The sequence below is a fragment of the Loxodonta africana genome, chromosome 4 (assembly GCF_030014295.1).
Source record: "Loxodonta africana isolate mLoxAfr1 chromosome 4, mLoxAfr1.hap2, whole genome shotgun sequence".
NCBI classification, from domain to species: domain Eukaryota; kingdom Metazoa; phylum Chordata; class Mammalia; order Proboscidea; family Elephantidae; genus Loxodonta; species Loxodonta africana.
The window spans coordinates 143,421,417-143,442,149 of record NC_087345.1 but is presented as its reverse complement, the minus strand read 5'-3'; the positions used below and the strand labels follow the sequence as shown (position 1 = coordinate 143,442,149).

At 40.1% G+C, this 20,733-nt stretch overlaps 1 protein-coding gene and 1 pseudogene across 2 annotated transcripts in view; one reads left to right on the top strand and one right to left on the bottom strand.

The window, feature by feature from the left end:
* The window catches only part of LOC100659993 (prostaglandin-E(2) 9-reductase-like), a 51,297-nt gene extending 36,815 nt beyond the window's left edge, over nt 1–14,482 (top strand). For both annotated transcript variants that reach the window (XM_010590769.1, XM_003410602.1), the window contains 2 exons: nt 12,301–12,383; nt 14,440–14,482. In XM_010590769.1, the coding sequence (XP_010589071.1) occupies nt 12,301–12,383; nt 14,440–14,482 (126 nt within the window). The remainder of the gene's footprint in view (nt 1–12,300; nt 12,384–14,439) is intronic.
* Nucleotides 7,861–8,657, bottom strand: LOC100660282 (ADP-ribosylation factor-like protein 2-binding protein; annotated as a pseudogene).
* Nucleotides 14,483–20,733: the final 6,251 nt, after the last annotated feature.

Genomic DNA, 20,733 nt, shown 5'->3' with positions numbered 1-20,733 from the left:
TAGTCTTATTGACTCTCCTTTGTAGGTGAGTTTTTGTTTATCCCTAGCTGCTGATAAAATTCTCTGTCTTTGGTTTTGGCAAGTTTGATTATATCTTTGTGAATTTCTTTTGAAATCTACCTTGTGTGGGGTTCAATGAGCATATTAGATAGATATCTTCTCATCTTTCACGATATCAGGGAAGTTTTCTGCCAACCGACCTCCAACAATTTTCTCTGTGTTTTTTGTTATCCTCCACTGTTCTGGTACTCCAATCATTCATAGGTTATTTCTCTTGAATAATTGATATACTCCCACATAATTCTTAGGGTTTCTTCATTTTTTAAAATTCTTTTATCTAACTTTTCCTCAAATATTTTGGTGTCGAATGCTTTATCTTCAATCTCACTAATTCTAATTTCCATTGCCTCAGTTCTACTCCTCTAACTTTCTATTGTGTTGTCTAATTCTGAAAATTTATTGAATTTTCTGAATTTCTGTTTGCTGTCTCTCTATGGATTCTTGCAGCATATTAAATTTGTCATTACGCCCTTCTCTAATCTTCTTAAGTTCTTGTAATGCTATGTCTATGTATTTCTTGGCTTGTTCTATGTTTTGCCTGATCTGCTTCCTGATCCCTTGAACAGTTCTGTATATTAATGTTTTGTATTCTACCTTTGGTAGTTCCAGGAAGTTCTTTTCATCTGGAATATTTCTTGATTTTTTGTTTCGGAAGCTTGCTGAAGTCATCATGGTCTACTTCTTTATGTGATTTGATATTGACTTTGGTCTCTGAGCCATCAATAAGTTGCTGTATTTATTTATTTTATGTTTGCTTACTGTGTCCTAGCCTTTGGTTTTGTTTTATTTTGATATGCCCAAATAGGCTGCTCAAGTGAGCTAGTTAGATCATTGATACCTTTAAAGTTTTGACATCTTGTCACCAGGTGGTTAGAGCTGTTACTAAGTATATGAGCTCATGAGTCTGTTTACTTTTCTTGTATGGATTCAGCTAAAGTGTCTAGGCATTTGGTCACCAAGTGTGTGGTGCAGGCTCTCACCTAGATGAACAGTGGTGATTGATGTAGGCACAGGTATCTGGCTGCAGTAGAGGGTCATACACTGAGCAAGACAGGGGACTGACAATCACCCGTGAGTGTCCATGAGAAAACCATATCCATGTTCTCTGGAGTGCCTTGGTGGCTGGGTTTTACAGCCGGACTATGGGCACCCAGTGCTGTTGGCTGTAAGGGCTGGGAGGCACCACTTATCCTTGGACCCCTGTCGAGGGTGGCTAGGTGGCGTGGGTGAAGCCACCAGTCCTCAGGCATCTGATGTGGGTAGGTGAGGACCCTGCTTAATTAGGCAGAGTGGTGTCAAATGTTACAAACCTACCTCTCCACCATACAGCTAAAACAGTTGAAGTTAGACTTCAGGTATATACCCTGTTGTACTGTGCTAATGAGGGCATAAGCTGTTAAAATGGGCCCACACAGGTCTATGCAAAGGTGAAAGGCATTCAAAGCCTGTGTACCGCTTATTCCTATGCCTAGGCAAAGGAGCTGTTTCTTCCTGAGTTCCCATCTTAGGGGAGCCAGTAGATTATTTTCTCCACATTTGTTAATTTGTTCCCTGTCCAAGGCTAGAAGAATGGCACAGAGAACTTGAGAGGTCCTACTTCCAGCCCAGGGAAAATAGCTATCACTTAGGCTGGCTCTGGACCAGGTCCGAGTGGGCAGGGGTCAGTTAAATGGGAGAGAGTTTTTTCCAAAGGGGTGTTTTTAGTCCGTGCGGTAGATTAGATGCAAGTACTTACCTTTTGTGGAGAGCACCATTTTTCGCTGATTCTGGAGACATGAGTGAACTCTCTGCAGCTCAGTCTCTCTTGAAGTGGAAAACCCATCCTGAATGCCACCGCTTTTCTCACCGTGCTTGTGCCAGTGGAATTGGCCTGCAGGGTGCTGGTTCACTCCGGGTCAGGTCTGGCAACTCCTTGCTGCTGCTGAACCATCTCTCCCTCCCCCTGCCGCTCGGTCTAGTTCCTCAACTTTGCCTTTGGTGTTCAGGGCTCCTAAATTGTCATATATAATTGTTTCACTTGTGTTTTCTGGTCTTTGTTGTAAGAAGGACCACAAGAAGCATCTGACTACTCCCCTGTCTTGGCCCTGCTTCCTGTTTTTTCATATTCTAAGTGTTAATTGATGGAATTAGGAATCCAAACATATCAATTAAATTTACAAAAATATATCGTATATTTAAAGAAAATTACTTCTAGATTCCTCTGCATCCTCTACATAAATATCCCAATCATCTTTGAATAATAGCTCCTTTGTTTCTACTCCAATTTCTTTTAAGATCTTCTAATTGTCTTTATAGTTCTGCAGTTTCTAGAAATGGTTAATAATGTTTTTGTCATTTTGTTTTGCCTTATATTCATTAAGCTCTTGAATATTTTGATGGGTGTTTTTAATACCTTATAGACCGTCTAAAGTTATTTTGGAATGTTTCCTCTCTACCATTCAATCTCTCTCCACTTTCTGTAATTCTGAATAGACATGAGCTAGAACCTTACACTCTACCCTCTATGTCTCTCAGCCTCTTTTATTTTTCCATCCGTTGGTTTATTTTTATGATATTTTGGATAAATTCTTCAGCTCTATATTCCAGTTGACTAACTTCTCTTCCTCTGTGTCTAATATATTATTTTTTAAATAATATTTTATTGTATATAAGGTGGAAGTATACACAGCAAATTAGATTCCCATTTAACAATTTTTACACAGATTACTCACTTATATTGGAGAGATTTTCACGATGTGTCATTGTCATTCATTCTGCTCTGGTGTACCATTTCCAGTACTCTAGTTTCCCTGTCCCCTTATGGTTCTCATCTTTGCTTTAAAGTAACTTTTGACCATGTGATCTCCTATAGATATTTTCAAAAACAGCTCATTACTTATGGGTGGTATTCTTTATTTTATAACCCAGTTATTTAGCTAAAAGGTGACCTCAAGGGATAATTTCAGTTTAAAATTTAAAGAGTATCTCAGGGTTATAGTCTTGGGGAGTCTTTTAGTCTCAATTGGTCCGGTAAGTCTGGACTTTTGAAGAACTTGAGTTCTTTTCCATATTCTCTCCCCTTCTATCAGGATCCTGCTATTCTGGCCCTGATCATAACTGTCGGTAGTGGTAGCCAGCAAACATCGATTTCTGGTCACAGCTTAGATGAGGCCATGGTTTATACAGGCTATTAGGCCTATAGACTAGTTATTTCTATGAGTCTTTAGTTTCCTTCTCTTTTGTTCCATATAAGTAGAGACCAATAGATGTAACTTAGGTGGTTGCTTACTAGCTTTTCAGACCCAAGACAATACTCACCATGTTGGGGTGTAGAACAAACACTCTCTAACTTGTATTATGCCAATTAACTAAGCTAACCCACGAGACTATGGTCCTAAGGCTTCAAACTGAGAAAACTAATTTTATGAAGTGTTTGGTTATATCTAAGGAGTATCCATAACTGTGCCCTCTATGTAGTTTATCATATACATGAATATACATTCATGCACACACACCTGTATCTACATATGCCCATAGATATGTCTATCTGTGCACACATACATATGCACTCACATATTCACGCTCATACATGTATATGCCTATATACATATTTGTGTAACCACACTCATATATTTTGGTTGTTGTTGGTGTTGTTGCAAAAACCTATTTGTCATATCCTTTACCAAAAACATCCTTTTCTCTTGTGCACTTCAGTGACATCATTTATCTTTGTCAAGCTGTGTGCACTTCACCCACATTTGATGCTATCTTTACCATCACCAAAAATAACAAGTGTCTACTGTCTTGAGAGTGCTTCCTGTTATCCCCTTCTCCACTCATCCCTGGTAACCACCAATGAGCATTGGTCTCTTTCTCTCTCTCTATATATCTATCCTTGACTTCTTCTAAAAAGTAATTATACCACATTTGCCTTTGTGATTGGCTTATATCAATCAGCATAATGTCCTCCATATTCATCTATGATATAAGATATAAGAGGACGCATCATTATTCTTTATGGCTGTGTAGTATTCCATTGTATGTATGTACCACATTTTGTTTATCCATTGTTGGGCAGTTAGGTTATTTCCACCTTTTTGCTATTGTGAATACTGCTGTATTGAACATATGTGTGCATATGTTTGTCCTTGTCTCTTTTATTAGATCTTTGGAGAATATACCTAGGAGTGGGATTGCTGCATCATAAAGCATTTCTATTTCTACCTTTTTGAGAAAGAGCCATACCATTTTCCATAGTGATTGTGTCATTTTACAATTGAACCAGCAGTGGTTAAGGGTTTCAGTCCCCCAAATCTCTGCCAGCATTTGTTGTTCTATTTATCTGTTTTAATGGTGGCATTTTTGCAGGGTTGAGATGATTTCTCATTGTAGTTTTGATTTGAATCTCTCTAAGGGTTAATGATTATGAATTTCTTTTTATGAGTTTGCAGGTCACTTCTAATATAGTAATAAAGCTGTCTTTAGTGTTTTTAATATCAAATTTTATGTATAAAAATTTTGTATAATTTTAAAAATAATTTTCTTAATCATTATATAGTTTTGTGTGTGACTATTTCTTAAATATAGCATCACAGTTATTTTACAGTCTACAAATGCCAGTATTAATAATCCTAGTGGGTTTATTTTGCTGTTGCTTATAGATTCTCATTTATGATGACTTATTTCCATACATGTTTAGCTAGTTTTACCTGTGAGCTCCTCATTTTCTTCTTAATTTTGTTTGTGGTGCCCTTTGATGCCATAGATGAATGTATGATTCTCCAGGACCCAGAGAGAGTTACGTCAGGCTCCTACAGACACCACCTGTCTTAGGCTGTGTTTTCTAGAGGAACCCAGTGAAGCATATACATGTCAATACATAGAGAGAAATTCATTTCAAGGAAATAGCTCATGCAGTTGTGGAGGCTGGCAAGTCCCAAATCCTGCATAAACAGCAGGCTGGAGGCTTCTCCTGACTCTTGTGGTCGCAGGGGCTGTCGAACCAAAATCTACAGGTCAGGAGGTAGGCTGCTGGCTCACAGGGCTGCAGGAGCTGGTAAATCCAAAATCAGATGGCTGGCTCTGGCTCATGTCCCAAGAACCAGAGGTCAGAGGATGGTAAGTCAGATGTAGGATCCAGTGTGCTTTGCCAGAAAATCTATATATATTGGTTGCAGGCCACACCCTCAAGGAAACTCCTCTTTCAACTGATTGGCTGCTCAAATAAGATCACAAAATAGAGGGTGATTATATAATCTGCCAAACTACTGAGAATCATGGCCTAGCCAAGTTGACAAGTAAACTTAACCATTAACAGTGAACACCCCCCACCCGTCAACTTGGCACCTGTACACATCACCTTAAACCTTAAAAAATCTCTAAAGCAAGACAGTTATAAAGTCATACTTGTGCCTAATATGTTACCACCAACATGCATATGTCCAGAAACTCACTAGCCCTGTTTATATCTTATAATAAATAATGGAATAAGGAAGGGAACTAAACGAATATATATACATAGATATGTTGTTGTTGGTAGCTGCCGTCGTATTGGTTCCTACTCATAGGAACCCTATGTGCAATAGAACAAAACACCTCCCATTCCTGGGCATCCTCACAATTGTTCTATGCTTGAGCCCATTGTTATAGCCACTGTGTCAATCCATCATCTTGAGGGTCTTCCTTTTTTTCACTCACCCTCTACATTACCAACTGATAGATAGATAGATAGATAGATAGATAGATAGATAGATAGATAGATAGATAGATAGATAGATAGATAGATAGATTATAGATAGATAGATAGATAGATAGATAGATAGACAGATAGATAGGTAGATTTTTTAGGCAGATTTTTTAGGTAGATTTATATAGATTTAGATGATAGCCTGAGATAGCCTGAGATAGCGATAAAGATACAGATAGAGATAAAGATAGAAATAGAGGTAGAGATAGATAGGTATGTATGCACACACACAGACATATGTGTGTGTGTATATTACCCATTGCCATCGAGTCGATTCCGACACAGAGTGGCCCTATAGGACAGGGTAGAACTGTGCTATAGGGTTTTCAAGGAGTGGCTGGTGGATTCGAACTGCCAACCTTTTGGTTATCAGCCAAGTTCTTAACCACTGTGTCACCAGGGCTCCGTGTATACACACACACACACACACACACACACAAGTATAAGAAAAAAAGGAAGAAATACTAAAAATTATTATAGTCCTTGTTTCTTTAACTGCTCATGTGGTTGTAGCTGGTATTTAGAAGTACCTTCTTAAAAAAAATTTTTTTTTTTCTTTTGCCACCATTCCATATTTCTTTTGCCCTCAGCAAGTACCTCAGTTGGTTGTGGTTCTTTGCCTGGCAGGATGACCTAAACATTCATTCCAGAAGAGTCTATGCACTTAGTAGTCATGTCAGAATGTATTTTTCCATTGATATTAATCGCAGAGCACGGTACTAAGAGGTGTCCTAAGGGATATCCTGTATTCCAAACATATCCTTCATTACCTCCATTAGGTAATATCAATCCGATTTTCCCATGGTCATCAGGATCAATCACACCAGGCAATACATTAACTCCCTTCTTTGCCTGTTGATGCAGAAACATGAGGAGCCTAAAGTGGCCAGAAGGCATGCTTAACTTCCAGTTCAATGGAATCAGTGTTGTGTTTCCAGGTGGGAGCATTTCTCCCTTTGGAAGCAAGACTCCTAGACCCATGAAGCATAGAGTCACAGAGACAGAAAGCAAAAATTTTGTGAGTGGGTCACTAGGGGTAATAATAGTGCTTGGTACCACTCCCATTTCCAACCCCTAGTCCCTGGACTCATGACTCCTGGCTACAGGAGAAACAACACCACATATTGGACACTGATTTAGAGCATATACAGCCACCTGGAGAACATTGCCCCAACCCTGCAAGACATTGCCACCTATCTGGTGCTGAAATGGTGTTTTTTTTTTTTTTAAACAGATTCTTATTTTTATTAAAAAAAAATCAAATGTAGACATTGGATATTAAACTACTGTTTTTTCTTTCTAGAGATGGGATGTACATGTTTTCTGGTTGGAAATGTTACAGCAAGCATTGGACTAACCCAGAGCCAAACACGACCATTAAAGCCATTTGCTACCTCCCACTCATGCTGAGCTAGGCCAGGACTTAACATGCTATATTAAAAGGATACATGTAGTCTACTTCTTGCATAGCATACATTCATTGGTGCCCAGGAAAATAGGAACAGCAATGCAGAATCCATTTTTGCCTTCATAGCACTAACAGCTAAGAAGCATAGCATATAATACTTTGATCTTAAGTGGATAATCATGGACTCTCCGAGAGTAGATCCACTAATTGAGCCTGATTATTCATCTACAAAAATATTTTTCCAAAATAATGCTTAAAAGGAGCTTAGAAATGATAGTGGGACTACACCAGGACTAGCAGAAGAGAATGACAAAAGGAGTACAAATACAGGACTGGGAGGTGATTTTCACATGTAGCTTTAGGTAAAGGACAGTTTCTCAGTTCAATCCCAGGCCAAGACTGGCTGTGTTAATACCAGCTTCAGAAATTTCAAGACAGTTAATTGGTTTGAATAACAGCCTACATACAAGCTTCCAAACAGTCAAAAACCCATAGAGCTGGTCCACTGAGGCTGCAGGACTGAAAATGGACCCAAGTCAGAGAGCTGTGTGTATACAAATTCCTGCAAAGCTAGCTGGAACAAAGCGGGTTTATGATGATGGGTTTGCTTTACATTGTTGACACACCAACTGTTGTAAGGAAAGGAGCATCCACGTGGGATACTGGACATGGTCTTGATCCAGAGGGGTCTGACTCAGAATACCTGAGAGGTGTCTACTCTGGAAGGAGCAGTACGGTTACTGAATATAAAAAGGTGTTTCAGGAGAAAGGTCCCAGGAGGGTCAAATAATGTTCTTGTTGACCCATCAATACTTAACATTAATGAAGAGCAGCAGAAGACAGCAACAGAGTCAGTCTTTCCAAGATAAATTCTCCTGTCATCATTACCCTCTCCCAGTCTTTTGGGCTGGTGTTGTCCACCAGGATCCCATAGCCTGGAAGTACAAACTAGTGCTGCAGGTTGTTCTGGGAAGCTGGCCTAGAAGATGATTTGAACAACAAAGTCACCACTAAACCACTGCTTAAATCTAGTCCCCAGCTTTCTTAGTCCAGAAACATTTCTTTAAAAGCCAGAAAATCCATAAATGTGAGCAGTATGTCGAATATGTCACCAGCCACTTCCTCTTTATGGTGCTGTAATGTTGTTGTGAAAGCTGACATGTTAAATCCAGGGATCTGCCCCAGCAGTTCTTCTTCGATATACTTTTCTACCAAAGAACTATATTCATTAAAAATAGGCATGTAGGTGAGTTTATTCTCTTCTGTGTCTTCTAACTCCTGGTAGTATTTGTCCATGAAATTTCTCTGTAGTAAGTAGAACTCGTCATCCACGATAATGTCCTCTAAATATCCAACCACAGCATCAAATTCTGCACCAGAGGCAGAAGAAATGGGCAACAGGGAGCTCTCTTCCTCTAAGACATTCATCATCACTGCTGCAGCTACTGCCTTGGACTAGCTAGCCTGTTGGTCTCCCACCCCACTGGCAGCCTGGGCCCAGCCTCCACTCCACTTCACACTGCTCCAACTGGCATCAAGTGCACAGTGGACAGCCTGGAGGAGACCCTACCACTGAGGCCTCAGGCTACTTGGGCTGTGGCCACACACCAGTGGGGCCTTCATGCCCATCCAGGCCACTCTGTGTGCTCCTCCCTGTAATTGTGTCTTTAGAAGACCACTACATTGTTCTACCAACCAGCTGATTCAGGATAATGGAGAATGTAGTGAGACTGGTGAATTCCATGAACAAGGGCCAATTGCTGAACTTCATTTGCTGTGAAGTGAGTTCCTTGATTCAAAGCAATGCTGTGTGGGAATGATGGTGGGGCATAAGGCATTCTGTAAGTCCACAGTTGGTAATTTTGGCAGAAGCACTGCATGCAGGAAAGGCGTTTCCATATCCAGAGTAAATGTCTATTCCAGTAAGAACAAAATGCTGCCCTTTCTGTGATGGAAGCCATCTAGTGTAATCAACCTGCCACCAGGTTGCTGGATGATTGCCTTTAGCAGTAGTGTCATATCAGGGACTCAGTGTTGGCCTGTGCTGCTGGTAGATTGGGCACTCAGTAGTGACTGTAGCCAGGTTGGCCTTGGTGAGTGAAGTCCATGTTACTGAGCCCCATGCATAACCTCCATCCCTTCCATCATGACCACTTCTTTCATGATCTCATTGGGCAATGAGAAGATTGGCTGGAAGAAGAGGCTGACTGGTACCCCCAGAATATATCATATTATACACTTGATTAATAAAATCCCCCTCTGCTGAGGCTACTCTTTGGTGAGTGTAATGGATTGAATTGTGTCCTCCAAAAATGAGTGTCAACTTGGTTAGTCCATGATTCCCAGTATTGTGTGAATGTCCACCATTTCATCATCTGATGTGATTTTCTTATATGTTGTAAATCCTACCTTTATCCTGTTAATGAGGTGGTATTAGAGGCAGTTATGTTAATGAGGCAGAACTCAACCACAAGATTAAGTTGTATCTTGAGTCAATCTCTTTTGAGATATAAAAGACAGAATCCAGCAGAGAGACAGGTGGACCTCCTATCGCCAAAAATGAAGAACCCTGAGGGAAGCCAGGAGAATGGGGTGTCCTTTGGCTCAGGGTCTCTGGGCTGAGGAGCTCCTAGACCAGGGGGAGATTGATGACAATGACCTTCCCCCAGAGCCAACAGAGAAAGTCTTCCCCTGGAGCTAGCACCCTGAATTTAGACTTTCTATTCTCCTAGACTGTGAGAAAATAAATTTCTGTTCCTTAAAGGCATCCACTTGCGATGTTACTGTTATAGCAGCACTAGATAACTAGGACAGTGAACATTCACATGAGACGCAAACATTTTCACTTCTTTGCCCCATTCAGAGAGGTATATCCACATGGCTCTTCCCCACACCTCCTTGTCAACAATTTCCCAATCATGCTTCTTCCAAGTCCATGACCATCCAGCCAAACCACAGCCCAGGAATCAGTATACAATTGCACATCTGGCTACCTGTCCTTCCAAGCAAAATGACAACCAAGTACACTGCTGGCAGTTCTGCCCACTGGGGGGATTCCCCTTCACCACTGTCCTTCAGGAACGCCCAAGGAAGGGTCTACAGAGCTGGCACTGTCCACTTTTGAGTGGTGCCTGCGTATCTTGCAGAACCATTTATAAACCAGGCATAAGAATTCTCTTCCTCAGTCAACTAATCATAAGGAACTCCTCATGAGGCCTTAGGTGCAGAGAGGGAGAAGGAAGGTAATATGACAGGGCTGGAGATGATGAAGCTTTCATCCACTTCCTCATGCCACGTATTTGTGCTTTCAGGTCTTGCTTGAGCCTGATCTCCTATATACTACCTCATTTAATGATGGAATGCTGAGGTGGACATAAGATTTTATGACTCTGTGGGTCAAACAACATTTAGTTCATTGTGGATAGTTCAGGTCATGTAGATGGTTAAGATTATGTGTCAGCTTGGCTGGTCTGTGATTCTCAGTGATTCTGCCCATATGATGTAATCATCATCTGTAATGTTATCTGTTGTGAGCAAGTAACGAGTTGGAAGGGGAGTTTTGAGAGGGGTGCCTGCATCCAATATATATATAAATGTTCCAGCAAAGTTCACCCTCTCTGGATCCTACATCCAACTCATCATTCCCTGGCCTCCATTTCTTGGGACCTGAGGCAGCAGCCTGCCATCTGATCTGCAGATTTTGGGTTTACCAGCCATTATAGCATTGTGAGTTATGAGAAGCCTCCAACCTGCCACTGACCCACATATTTGGGACTCGCTAGCCTCCACAACTGTGTGAGCCATTTCCTTGAAATAAACCTCTCTGTTACATATATATACAGTTCACCGTTTTTTCTCCTCCACAGAATCGAGCCTAAGACAGGCCACATGGTGACTTGATGGTCCATGGTTAAGCATTCAGTCTCTACTGTGGCTCAGAACAAGATGTCTTAGTCATCTAGTGCTGCCATAAAAGAAATACCACAAGTGGATGGCTTTAACAAAAAGAAATTTATTTTCTCACAGTCTAGTCGGTCAGGAGTCCAAATTCAGGGGGTCAGCCCCAGGGGAAGGCTTTCTCTCTCTTTTGGCTCTAGAGGAAGGTCCTTCTCCTCCATCTTCTCCTGGTTGAGGAGGTTCTCAGGTGCAGGGACCCTGGGTTCAAAGGACGCACTCTGCTCCTGGTGCTGCTTTCTTGGTGGTATGAGGTCCCCAACTCTCTACTTGCTTCCCTTTCCTTTTACTTCTTGAGAGATAAAAGTGGTGCAGGCCACACCCCAGAGAAACTCCCTTTATATTGGATCAGGGAGGTGACCTGAGTAAGGGTGGTGTCACAATCCCACCCTAATCCTCTTAACATAAAATTATAATCACAGAATGAAGGACAACCATACAATTTTTGGGGGGACACAATTCATGATAATAAGACAAAAGCTATTTCTCAAAAGGAGAGTAGTTATCTGCAGAAGATGGCAGAGCTCTGCTCTAAAATTAGTGATTCACTAATAGGGGACTGCCCTGACACATCAGGAACTATTGGATCAGCCAGATCCTATGGCCCGCTTGGCAGAGCACCTTGCATAGCAGCCTGACCATGTGGCAGATCCTTCTGTTCTTCAGGGCCCCACTCAAAATTAGCAGCTTTTTGAATCACTTGATAAATAGGCTGGAGTAGCACACCCAAATAAGGGATAAATTGTCTCCAAAATGCAGAGACCCACCAGGCATTGTGCCTCCTTTTCTGTTGTATGTAACAACTTATTCTTCACTTGAGAAGGAGTACCTTGACTTGCCCCACAGCACTGGACCCCTAGAAATTTCACTGAGTTGGAAGGCACCTGATATTTTTTCAGATTAATTTCCCACCATCTAGCACAATAAGTCTAGAGTCATTGACACTTCTCACTAGGCTAGTATAAATGAAATCTTTTCTTCTCTTTTAGTTTTTAACTGGTGTTTGTTAGTATTAGGAAAATGCAGTGGCTTTAGTTCATTGATTTTTGTACCCAGCCATATGGTTGGTTATACTGATGATTTACCTGGACTTTCCAAGACTGGGAATTATATAATCTAAAAGTAATTAAAAAAATTTTTTCTCTCTTGATAGGTTTTTGAATTCCAGTTGACTTCAGAAGACATGAGACTCCTCGATGGCCTAAACCGCAATGTTCGCTATATTACTGCTGAATTGTAAGTATTGTTCCCTGAATAGTCAATATTGTTGGTAAAGATATTTGCTTCAATTAATTGTCAGCTGAGGAAAGTAGGAGAGCTGTTAAAATTTACATCAATACCAGAAAGATAGTGGCCAGTTTCAGGAGACATGAGCTTACCCAAAACTCTCAGGCTGGGCTTACTCTAAAGTTTCTTTCATTGAATCAGCAAAATGCTTTGAGGACATCTTGAACATTCACCCACACTCTGCTCTCTTCACTCTGTATACTTTCCACAGAAACCCAACATCATTGATGATTTTACCTCTTCCATGTAGGCTCATGGTGGTGTAGTGATTATGAGCTATGGCTGCTAACCAAAAGCTTGGCTCTTTGAATCTCAGGTGCTCCTTGGAAACCCTGTGGAGCAGTTCTACTCTGTTGTATAGGGTTGCTATGAGTCGGAATCTACTCTATGGCACTGGTTTTCGTTTTTGTTTTGTTTTTCGTATGCCTCTCACCTCTACAACAAACTACTTTACATAAACTTCAGATATTAGAGATATCACTTAATGAAATGTGTCCAAAACGGTTTTTGTCGTTTTGTTTCCCCAAACCTGCTCAGTTCCTCAAGCCTGCTCAATCAAAGGCATCTCCAGAAACCCTCTGTTCCAATCCAGAGGTTTCCATCACCTCCATTAGACCTTGTAAATTTTAGGTCTTAATAGTTTTCAAATTTGTGCCCACCATTTCACCCAGTGTTTGTTCAGGACCCAAATCCTAAACATATGTCCTCAAAGAATGGCCTTTGGATAAGAACCCATGACTTTGATTTCTGAAATATGGAACTGTCAATGAAAAGGATGAAGAAGGTTAAGAGAACGGAGATTAAAACCAAAGAAAGAGTGTGGAAGCAAAACCTCAATGTTGGAGATCATTTTTAGCCAACAAAATTCTTTACTGTTCCTACGTGCCATAAATTATAGGATTCTGAGAAAGGGCATTAACTCCAAATGAGAGAAAGCCAGGGAGTGTTTCCCTCTGTTGTAGGGATTTTCAGTCATAATAGGAATAATGTGATCATGTGTGAAAAGGGACTAGCACAATGACACAACATTAGTACTCAAAAATGAGTAGGTATATTATTAGGACTGGTAATATTTATTTGACTCGTAATATTTATTTGTATTAAGGTACTGAAAATTAGGGGAAAAAAATGCCAAAGAAAGTGGGAAGCAATCAGTAATTCTAATCATTAATTAAATATTTTAATTATAATTAATCATTTTCTATCACTTTATACTTTCTGTTGTTAGTATACAGAGAGGTCTCACTATGTAGGAAGCTCCTTGGAGATGGTACCATACGTTCTATATGTCATTGTACCCATTTCTGAATAATGCAATAGGTGACATGTGGTAGGAAATGAATGAATTAGTGAAGTAGAGTAAAATTGCTATCAACAATCTGTATCGCTCTAAAATTTTTATTAGTGTTAAGCATAAACCTGGACTTACCCCTGTTCCAAACAAGGGAGAATCAGTTTCTGCGTTTCCTGAGAATTCAAACGAAAACACACGGGACATCTCTTTGTTGATTAAAAAAAAAAACCCACTGCCGCGGAGTCAGTTCCGACTCATAGTGACCCTATGTAGCAAAAAACAAAAACCAAAGCCATTGCCCGCCAGTCAATTCTGACTCATAGCAACCCTCCAGGACAGAGTATAACTGCCCCGTAGAGTTTCCAAAGAGTGCCTAGTGAATTCGAACTGCCAACTTTTTGATTAGCAGCCTAACTCTTAACCACTATACCACCAGTGTCCCGTGTAGCTAAGGGAGGGCAATATATTTGTAGATTTCTATCTGTGTGTTAAGTTCCAAGCATGGGAATATAATTTTAATTGTTTAATTATTTATTATTTTCTAAAAACACTTATAATAAAGTCATGCTTATGAAGGTGTGAAAGGCAGACTTTACAAGCAGCCAGGAAATAAAATGTTTAACTTTCATACTAATGCCAGCTTCTTAGAAACCTCTGATGTTATTGAAAGAGTCTTTCAGTCTACGTTATATATTTTCTTTTTCATTCTAGTGGTATTGGCCATCCTAATTATCCATTTTCTGAAGAATATTAAAGAGAAGGCTTTTGTAGAGACTCCTTTCAGAAGCTCCTGCATGTGGATAGGATGCAAGAAATGTCTCAGTTGCTGGGGATGAGAGGCACACCTCTGGTTGAATCCACGCTGCTTAGCAATACACACTCAGGTAGAGTTGTGTTCGTAGTTCATCAAGGAAAGGCACTAAATTCTTGTCTTTTTGTGAAAAAAGAATAAAAAAAAATTTCCCCCTAAAGATTCTTATCAATTCTGGTCTCCATTGCTTACATACTTTATTTCCTTGTCTCTTTGAGGCCAAAAACTCTGATTGGCCTAGAGGTTTGGAGGCAGTGAGAGAAAGTTGAAAACTATTTTATAGACATTCCTGAGATGGTCCTGAGGGAGGAATTTTCAGCTTCTAGAAAAGTAATAATGGGCAGGTATGTGTCAGTCAGTGATTCCTTTGTTAACACTTTGAGGTCCAGGAAAACTCACTGCATATAGCTGGAAAGGTGAGGCACATATCAAAATAATGATCAACAACACAGGGGCTCCCACTGAGCGGTGCAGAGGATCAGAGCTCCAGGAAACTGAGAACAAGAGATTACTGTCGCAGAGTTGGCTAGGGAGGCGAGAAAGGAACCAGCCAGCTTGGATGGTTAGAACTCACGAGTGCAGGATAACAAAGAAACCACTGACAGATTGAATTCCCTGAACATTTAACACTGTTATTTCTTAAATTATCTTAGGCTGTGAGAAATACTATTAATTTGATATATTTGACTGTCTGATACAAAACACAAAATGGTCCTAAGCATTTCAATATTGTACATAAAATGAATAATAAAATAGCTAATACAGTTAGTAAATCCAATTCTCTTATATTTTCAAGCATCCTTTAAGAGCAGTGTATACAAAATAGCATAATGCTAACAAAATTTATTAAGAGGAGCACATTTCACAAAAATGTACATTTATCTTCCATAACTTTAGGGTGCAAATTTAATCATCTAATCATTAAGAACTGAATTTTTATGTCAGACACTTTGTTGAAAACTTGGGACAATGTCCTTAGAGACACTCACTTGTTCAGGACCGGGATATACTTCTCAATACTTAAGGTTGTAACTGTTACTTCTTCTCATGATCACAATTGTCTGTCACATCACCTGGGCTTTCTAAGGCCATTGGACGTTGTTTTAGTCAATTAAAACCCATCTTTAGTTGCTCCCCTGGGAAAGATCCAGATGCATGAGTTGAGGTCTAATTAAAGCAGAAAAGAGATAAGGAGAAGATGTAAGATTCAAGAGGCTATCCTGTCAGACAAATTCAGAACTGATCACAAAATAGGCCCAAATATTTAGGATTCACTCTTATATAACTGTTTTCACTATTCAGTCTCTTTTCTTTGTGCAGGGCTGTCACTCTTAGCTCTTCTGCCTCTATTACCCTTCTTCATGAGCACCCATTTCTGCTCCACAGTGTAAAGCTCAATCAGGCCAATTCAGGCTTAGCCAGCCCAGTTAGTTAATTGAGTCACTTCAGGCTTAAAATTGGCTATGTTCAAGAAATTTCCACCCCTCCCCCCCAAATATATATATAGATGCAGAGGTACCTGCATGCTCCTTCACTGCTTCCCATGCTTTTCTCTTTTTTTGGCCATGTGACTGTGGACAGGATGCCAGCTCTATTTTTCTTTTTTTTCCCCCCTTACAAGTAAATTTTGTGTTCACCTCAATACCCACAGAAACTTTTGCATCTTTTCCCAACTTTTTATTTTGAAATATTTCAAATTTTTCAGAACGTTGAAAGCAGACTGATATGAATGGCCATATAGTCTTCGCTTTGATTTACCCTTGTAAATATGTTGCTATATTTTTTCTCTCCATTTTCCTGATAAGCTACCAGAAAATGAGTTACAAAATCACACTTTGCCTCTATATGCTTCAGAATCTCCCTAGAGCAAAGACATAACCACAATACCATTATGACACTCAAGAATACAATAGTATCACCTAGGCTATAGTCCTCTTGTCAGTGTCTCCAGTTGCTGTAAAAATGTTTGTCTTAGTTTGGGTTCTCCCAGAAGCACACCCAGAGATGAAAATTTAAGTGAAGTAGTTTATTCAAGAGATAATAACAGAAAACACCAGAAAAGGGATAAGGAAGTAAGACAGAAATAAGAAGGAAACTAATAAAGAGAGCATTAACAGGAAAGATACCACTCAGACAACCAATATAATTGCACTGGGAATTATAGGAAACTTCACAGAACATCCACCTCCTCAACCTGATGTCTGTGCTCTTCAAGGTTGCCGTATGTATAGATGACTGTTTCTTAATCAAGTAAAATTATATTTGTTCCAGAGAAAATTTCACTGATATTCTTTTAAACAATTAGCTATGAACCTTTGTTTGTTGCATGAGGATAAAACATCACCATTATCCATGACTCGTTATTCTCCCTAATGAAAACTTGTTGTTAGGTGCCTGTTTTTAGTTATCTAGTGCGGCTAGAGCTATGGCTGCTAACCAAAGGGTCAGCAGTTTGAATCTGCTCCTTGGAAACTCTATGGGGCAGTTCTACTCTGTCCTATAGGGTCACTATGAGTCAGAATCAACTTGACGGCACTGGGTTTTTAGTGCTGCTATAACAGGAATACCACAAGTGGATGGCTTTAACAAACAGAAATTTATTCTCTCACAGTTTAGGAGGCTAGAAGTCCAAATTCAGGGTGCCAGCTCCAGTGGAAGACTTTCATTCTCTGTTGGCTCTGGGCAAAGGTCCTTGTCATCAATCTTCCCTTAGTCTAGGAGCTTCTCAGAACAGAGATCCCAGTCCAAAGTTTATGTTCCCCTCCTGGTTCTTCATTCTTGGTGGTATGAGGTCCCCTTGTCTCTCTGCTAGCTTCTTTCTATTGTATCTTAGAAGAGGTTGACCAAAAATACAACCTAATCCTGTAAATTAAGTCCTGCCTCATTAACATAACTGCCTCTAATCCTGCCTCATTAACATCATAGAGGCAGGTTTTACAACACATAGGATAATCACAGCAGATGGCAAAATGGTGGACAATCACACAATACTGGGAATCATGGCCTAGCCAAATTGACACACATTTTGGGGAGACACAATTCCATCTATAACAGTGCCATCAAGCTGGCTCTGATTCACGGTGACCTTATGAGTATCAGAATGCAGTGTAGCACAGCCCTGTACCATATTCATGATTGTTGCTATATTTGAGTCCATTAATTTGAGTATTGTGTCATTCCATCTCACTGATGATTCTCTCCTTTTTGCTGACACTCTGCCAACCATGATGTCCTTTTCTAGTGATTGGCCTATCCTGATGATACGTTTAAAGTAAGTAAGCCAAAGTTTTACCATCCTTGCTTCTAAGAAGCATTCTGATTGTATTTATTCTAAAAATCCTCTCTTCACTCTTTGGAAGTCCATGGTATATTCAATACTTTTTGCCAACACCACAGTGCAAATGAAGAGTCAGGGGAGTATTTATCAAAGTTTGCTACTGTTTTGGGTTAATTGTTTTTCCCCCCAAAATGATACGTTAACGTCCTAACTCCACGACCAGTGGATGTGACATTATTTGGAAATATGGTCATTGTGATGTAATTAGTTCAGGTGATGTCACTGTGGTGTGCACTTATCTCTTTATGAGTGGTGTCCTTAGAAAAGGAAGAGAAGAGAAACAGACACAGAGGCACAGAGAGAAGACAGCTATGTGACAGCAAGGCAGACTTTGGTGGGGTGCTGTCACAAGCCTAGCAACACTTGAGGCTACCAAAAACTGCAATACACAAGGAAGTCACTGCCCTTAGAGCCTTCAGAGACAGCATGGTCCTGCCAACAGCCTGAATTCAGATTTCCAGCCTCCAGAACTGTCAGAGAATGAATTTCTTGTTTTAAGTGCTCAGTTTCTAGTAATTTGTTAGGAAATTGCTCCAAAACAAATAGAGTAGCCTAATGCCATCTTAAGGATGCCTGGCGGTGCAATGGTTAAGCATTCGGCAGGTAACCGAAAGGCAGATGATCTAAATCCAACCAGAGGCTCCACAGGAGAAAGACTTGGTGATCAGCTCCCATAAAAATTACAACCTAGAAAACTCAATAGGGTAGTTCTACTCCTCTCTCGTGGTGTCCTTGTGAATTGAAATCGACTCAACAACACATAATAACAAAACCAATAACAATGCCATCTTAATCTGGAAGACATGCATTCACCTACCTGGCACAGACCTAAATGACTTGAAAACTTAAGTGACTTTAAACCTCTTTTGAAGCAGAAGAAAGGTGAGGTGGATAGTGAGGTGGCTAAATACTTTAATGGGGAATAGGGAGCTGGTGATGTCCACATTTCTTCAAAATATTATTAGGGAATCCATGTGGCGAGGGTTCTAAGTCATAGACAATTAATTTCTCAAGCTCATATGGCCTTTGTGGATAAAAGAATCATATCTAAGAGTACAATCCTAAATGCCCCTGATTCAGGAATGCACTCAGACTCAGGTATGACTCCTGAAATTAAAATACTTACCCTCTGTCTGAGTCATCTAGTGCTGGTATAACAGAAATACCAAAAGTAAATGGCTTTAACAAGGAGAAGTTTATTTTCTCACAGTAAAGTAGGGTAGAAATCCAAATTCAGGCTGTCAGCTCCAAGGGAATGTCTTCTCTCTCTCTGTTGGCCTTCTCATCGATCTTCCCCTGGACTGGGAACTTCTTTGCGCAGGGACTCTGGGTCCAAAGGATGTGCTCTGATCCTGGCACTGCTTTCTTGGTGTTATGAGATCCCCCTGTCTCTCTGCTTGTTTCTCTCTTTTATATCTCAAAAGAGATTGCCTCAAGATACAATCAAATCTTGGAGATTGAGTCCTGCCTCACTAACACAACTGCTTCCCATCCCCCATCATTAACATCATAGAGGTAGGATTCAAAACACACAGGAAAATCACACCATATGACAAAATGGTGGACAATCACACAATACTGGGAATCATACCCCAGCCAAATTGATACACACATTTCTTGGGGAACATAATTCAATCCATGACACCACAGCAGTGTTTTCATGGCACCTGTAGACCATGTGGTCTGCACTTCAGCTTGAACTTCAAAATCTGACCATGCCAAATATGAGCATGACATATTGTTGGGAAAAACTGAAAATTACCGCTCTGGCCATCTCCTTTCTAAAATGTTTAAAGGGCATATATTATATAGGCTGATTCCCCTACTTATTTTGCCAGAGTCTTGAAATACCTGGGGGACCAAAAAAGCCTCCCACCCCAACTTACCACAGTCCATTTTCACATTTATGGAGGGAAGAAAGAGAAAATGAGGGCATGATGGGAAGGCTCTTCAGAGGATTTGCTCCTCTTCGAGGCTTGGGATGAAAAATTAACCAATGAAATAACTTACTTTTCTCCCCCTTCATGCCCTTGATTCATATTATGGGCTGAATTGTGTCCCCCAAATGCTGTCGAAATCCTAACCCTCAGTTCCTGTGAAGGGCACCATATTTAGAAATAGGGTCTTTGCAGATGTAATTACTTAACTTTAGCTCATACTGGAGTAGAGTGGACCCTAATCCAATATGACAAGTGTTCCTTTAAGAAAAGAAACAACACACAAAAAAGGCACTGGCCATGTGAAGAAGGAGGTAGAGATTGGAGTTTGCTAGCACAAGCCAAGGAACACTTGGAACTAACAGAAACTGGAAGGACATGAAGGATCTTTCCCTTTTGAACGTCTAATTGTTGTTTTTCTATGATTTTTAGTTGTGAATTTATTTTGGCATTTTTTTCCTGTACACTAAATGTAAGTGTCCTAAACACACCCATAAAGAGACAAAGAGTGACAGATGGATTAAAAAAAAAAATAGGATTCATGGATATGCTGTCTACAAGAGACACACCTTAGAAACAAAGATAAATTTATTAAAAATCAGAGGATGGAAAAAATATGTCAAGTAAAGAGCTACCAAAAAAGAGCAGGAGTGGCAACACTAATCTCAGATAAAATAGACTTTAAAACAAAACCCACCACAAAGGACAAATAAGGGCACTATATAATGATTAAAGGGACGATCCACCATGAAAACTTAATCATGATAAACATCTATGCACCCAATGACAGGGTTCCAAAATACATAAAATAAACTCTAACAGCACTGAAAAGAGAAATTGACAGTGCCAAAATAGTAGTAAGAGATGTCAACACACCACACTCAGTGAAGGACAGAACATCTAGAAAGAAAGTCAACAAA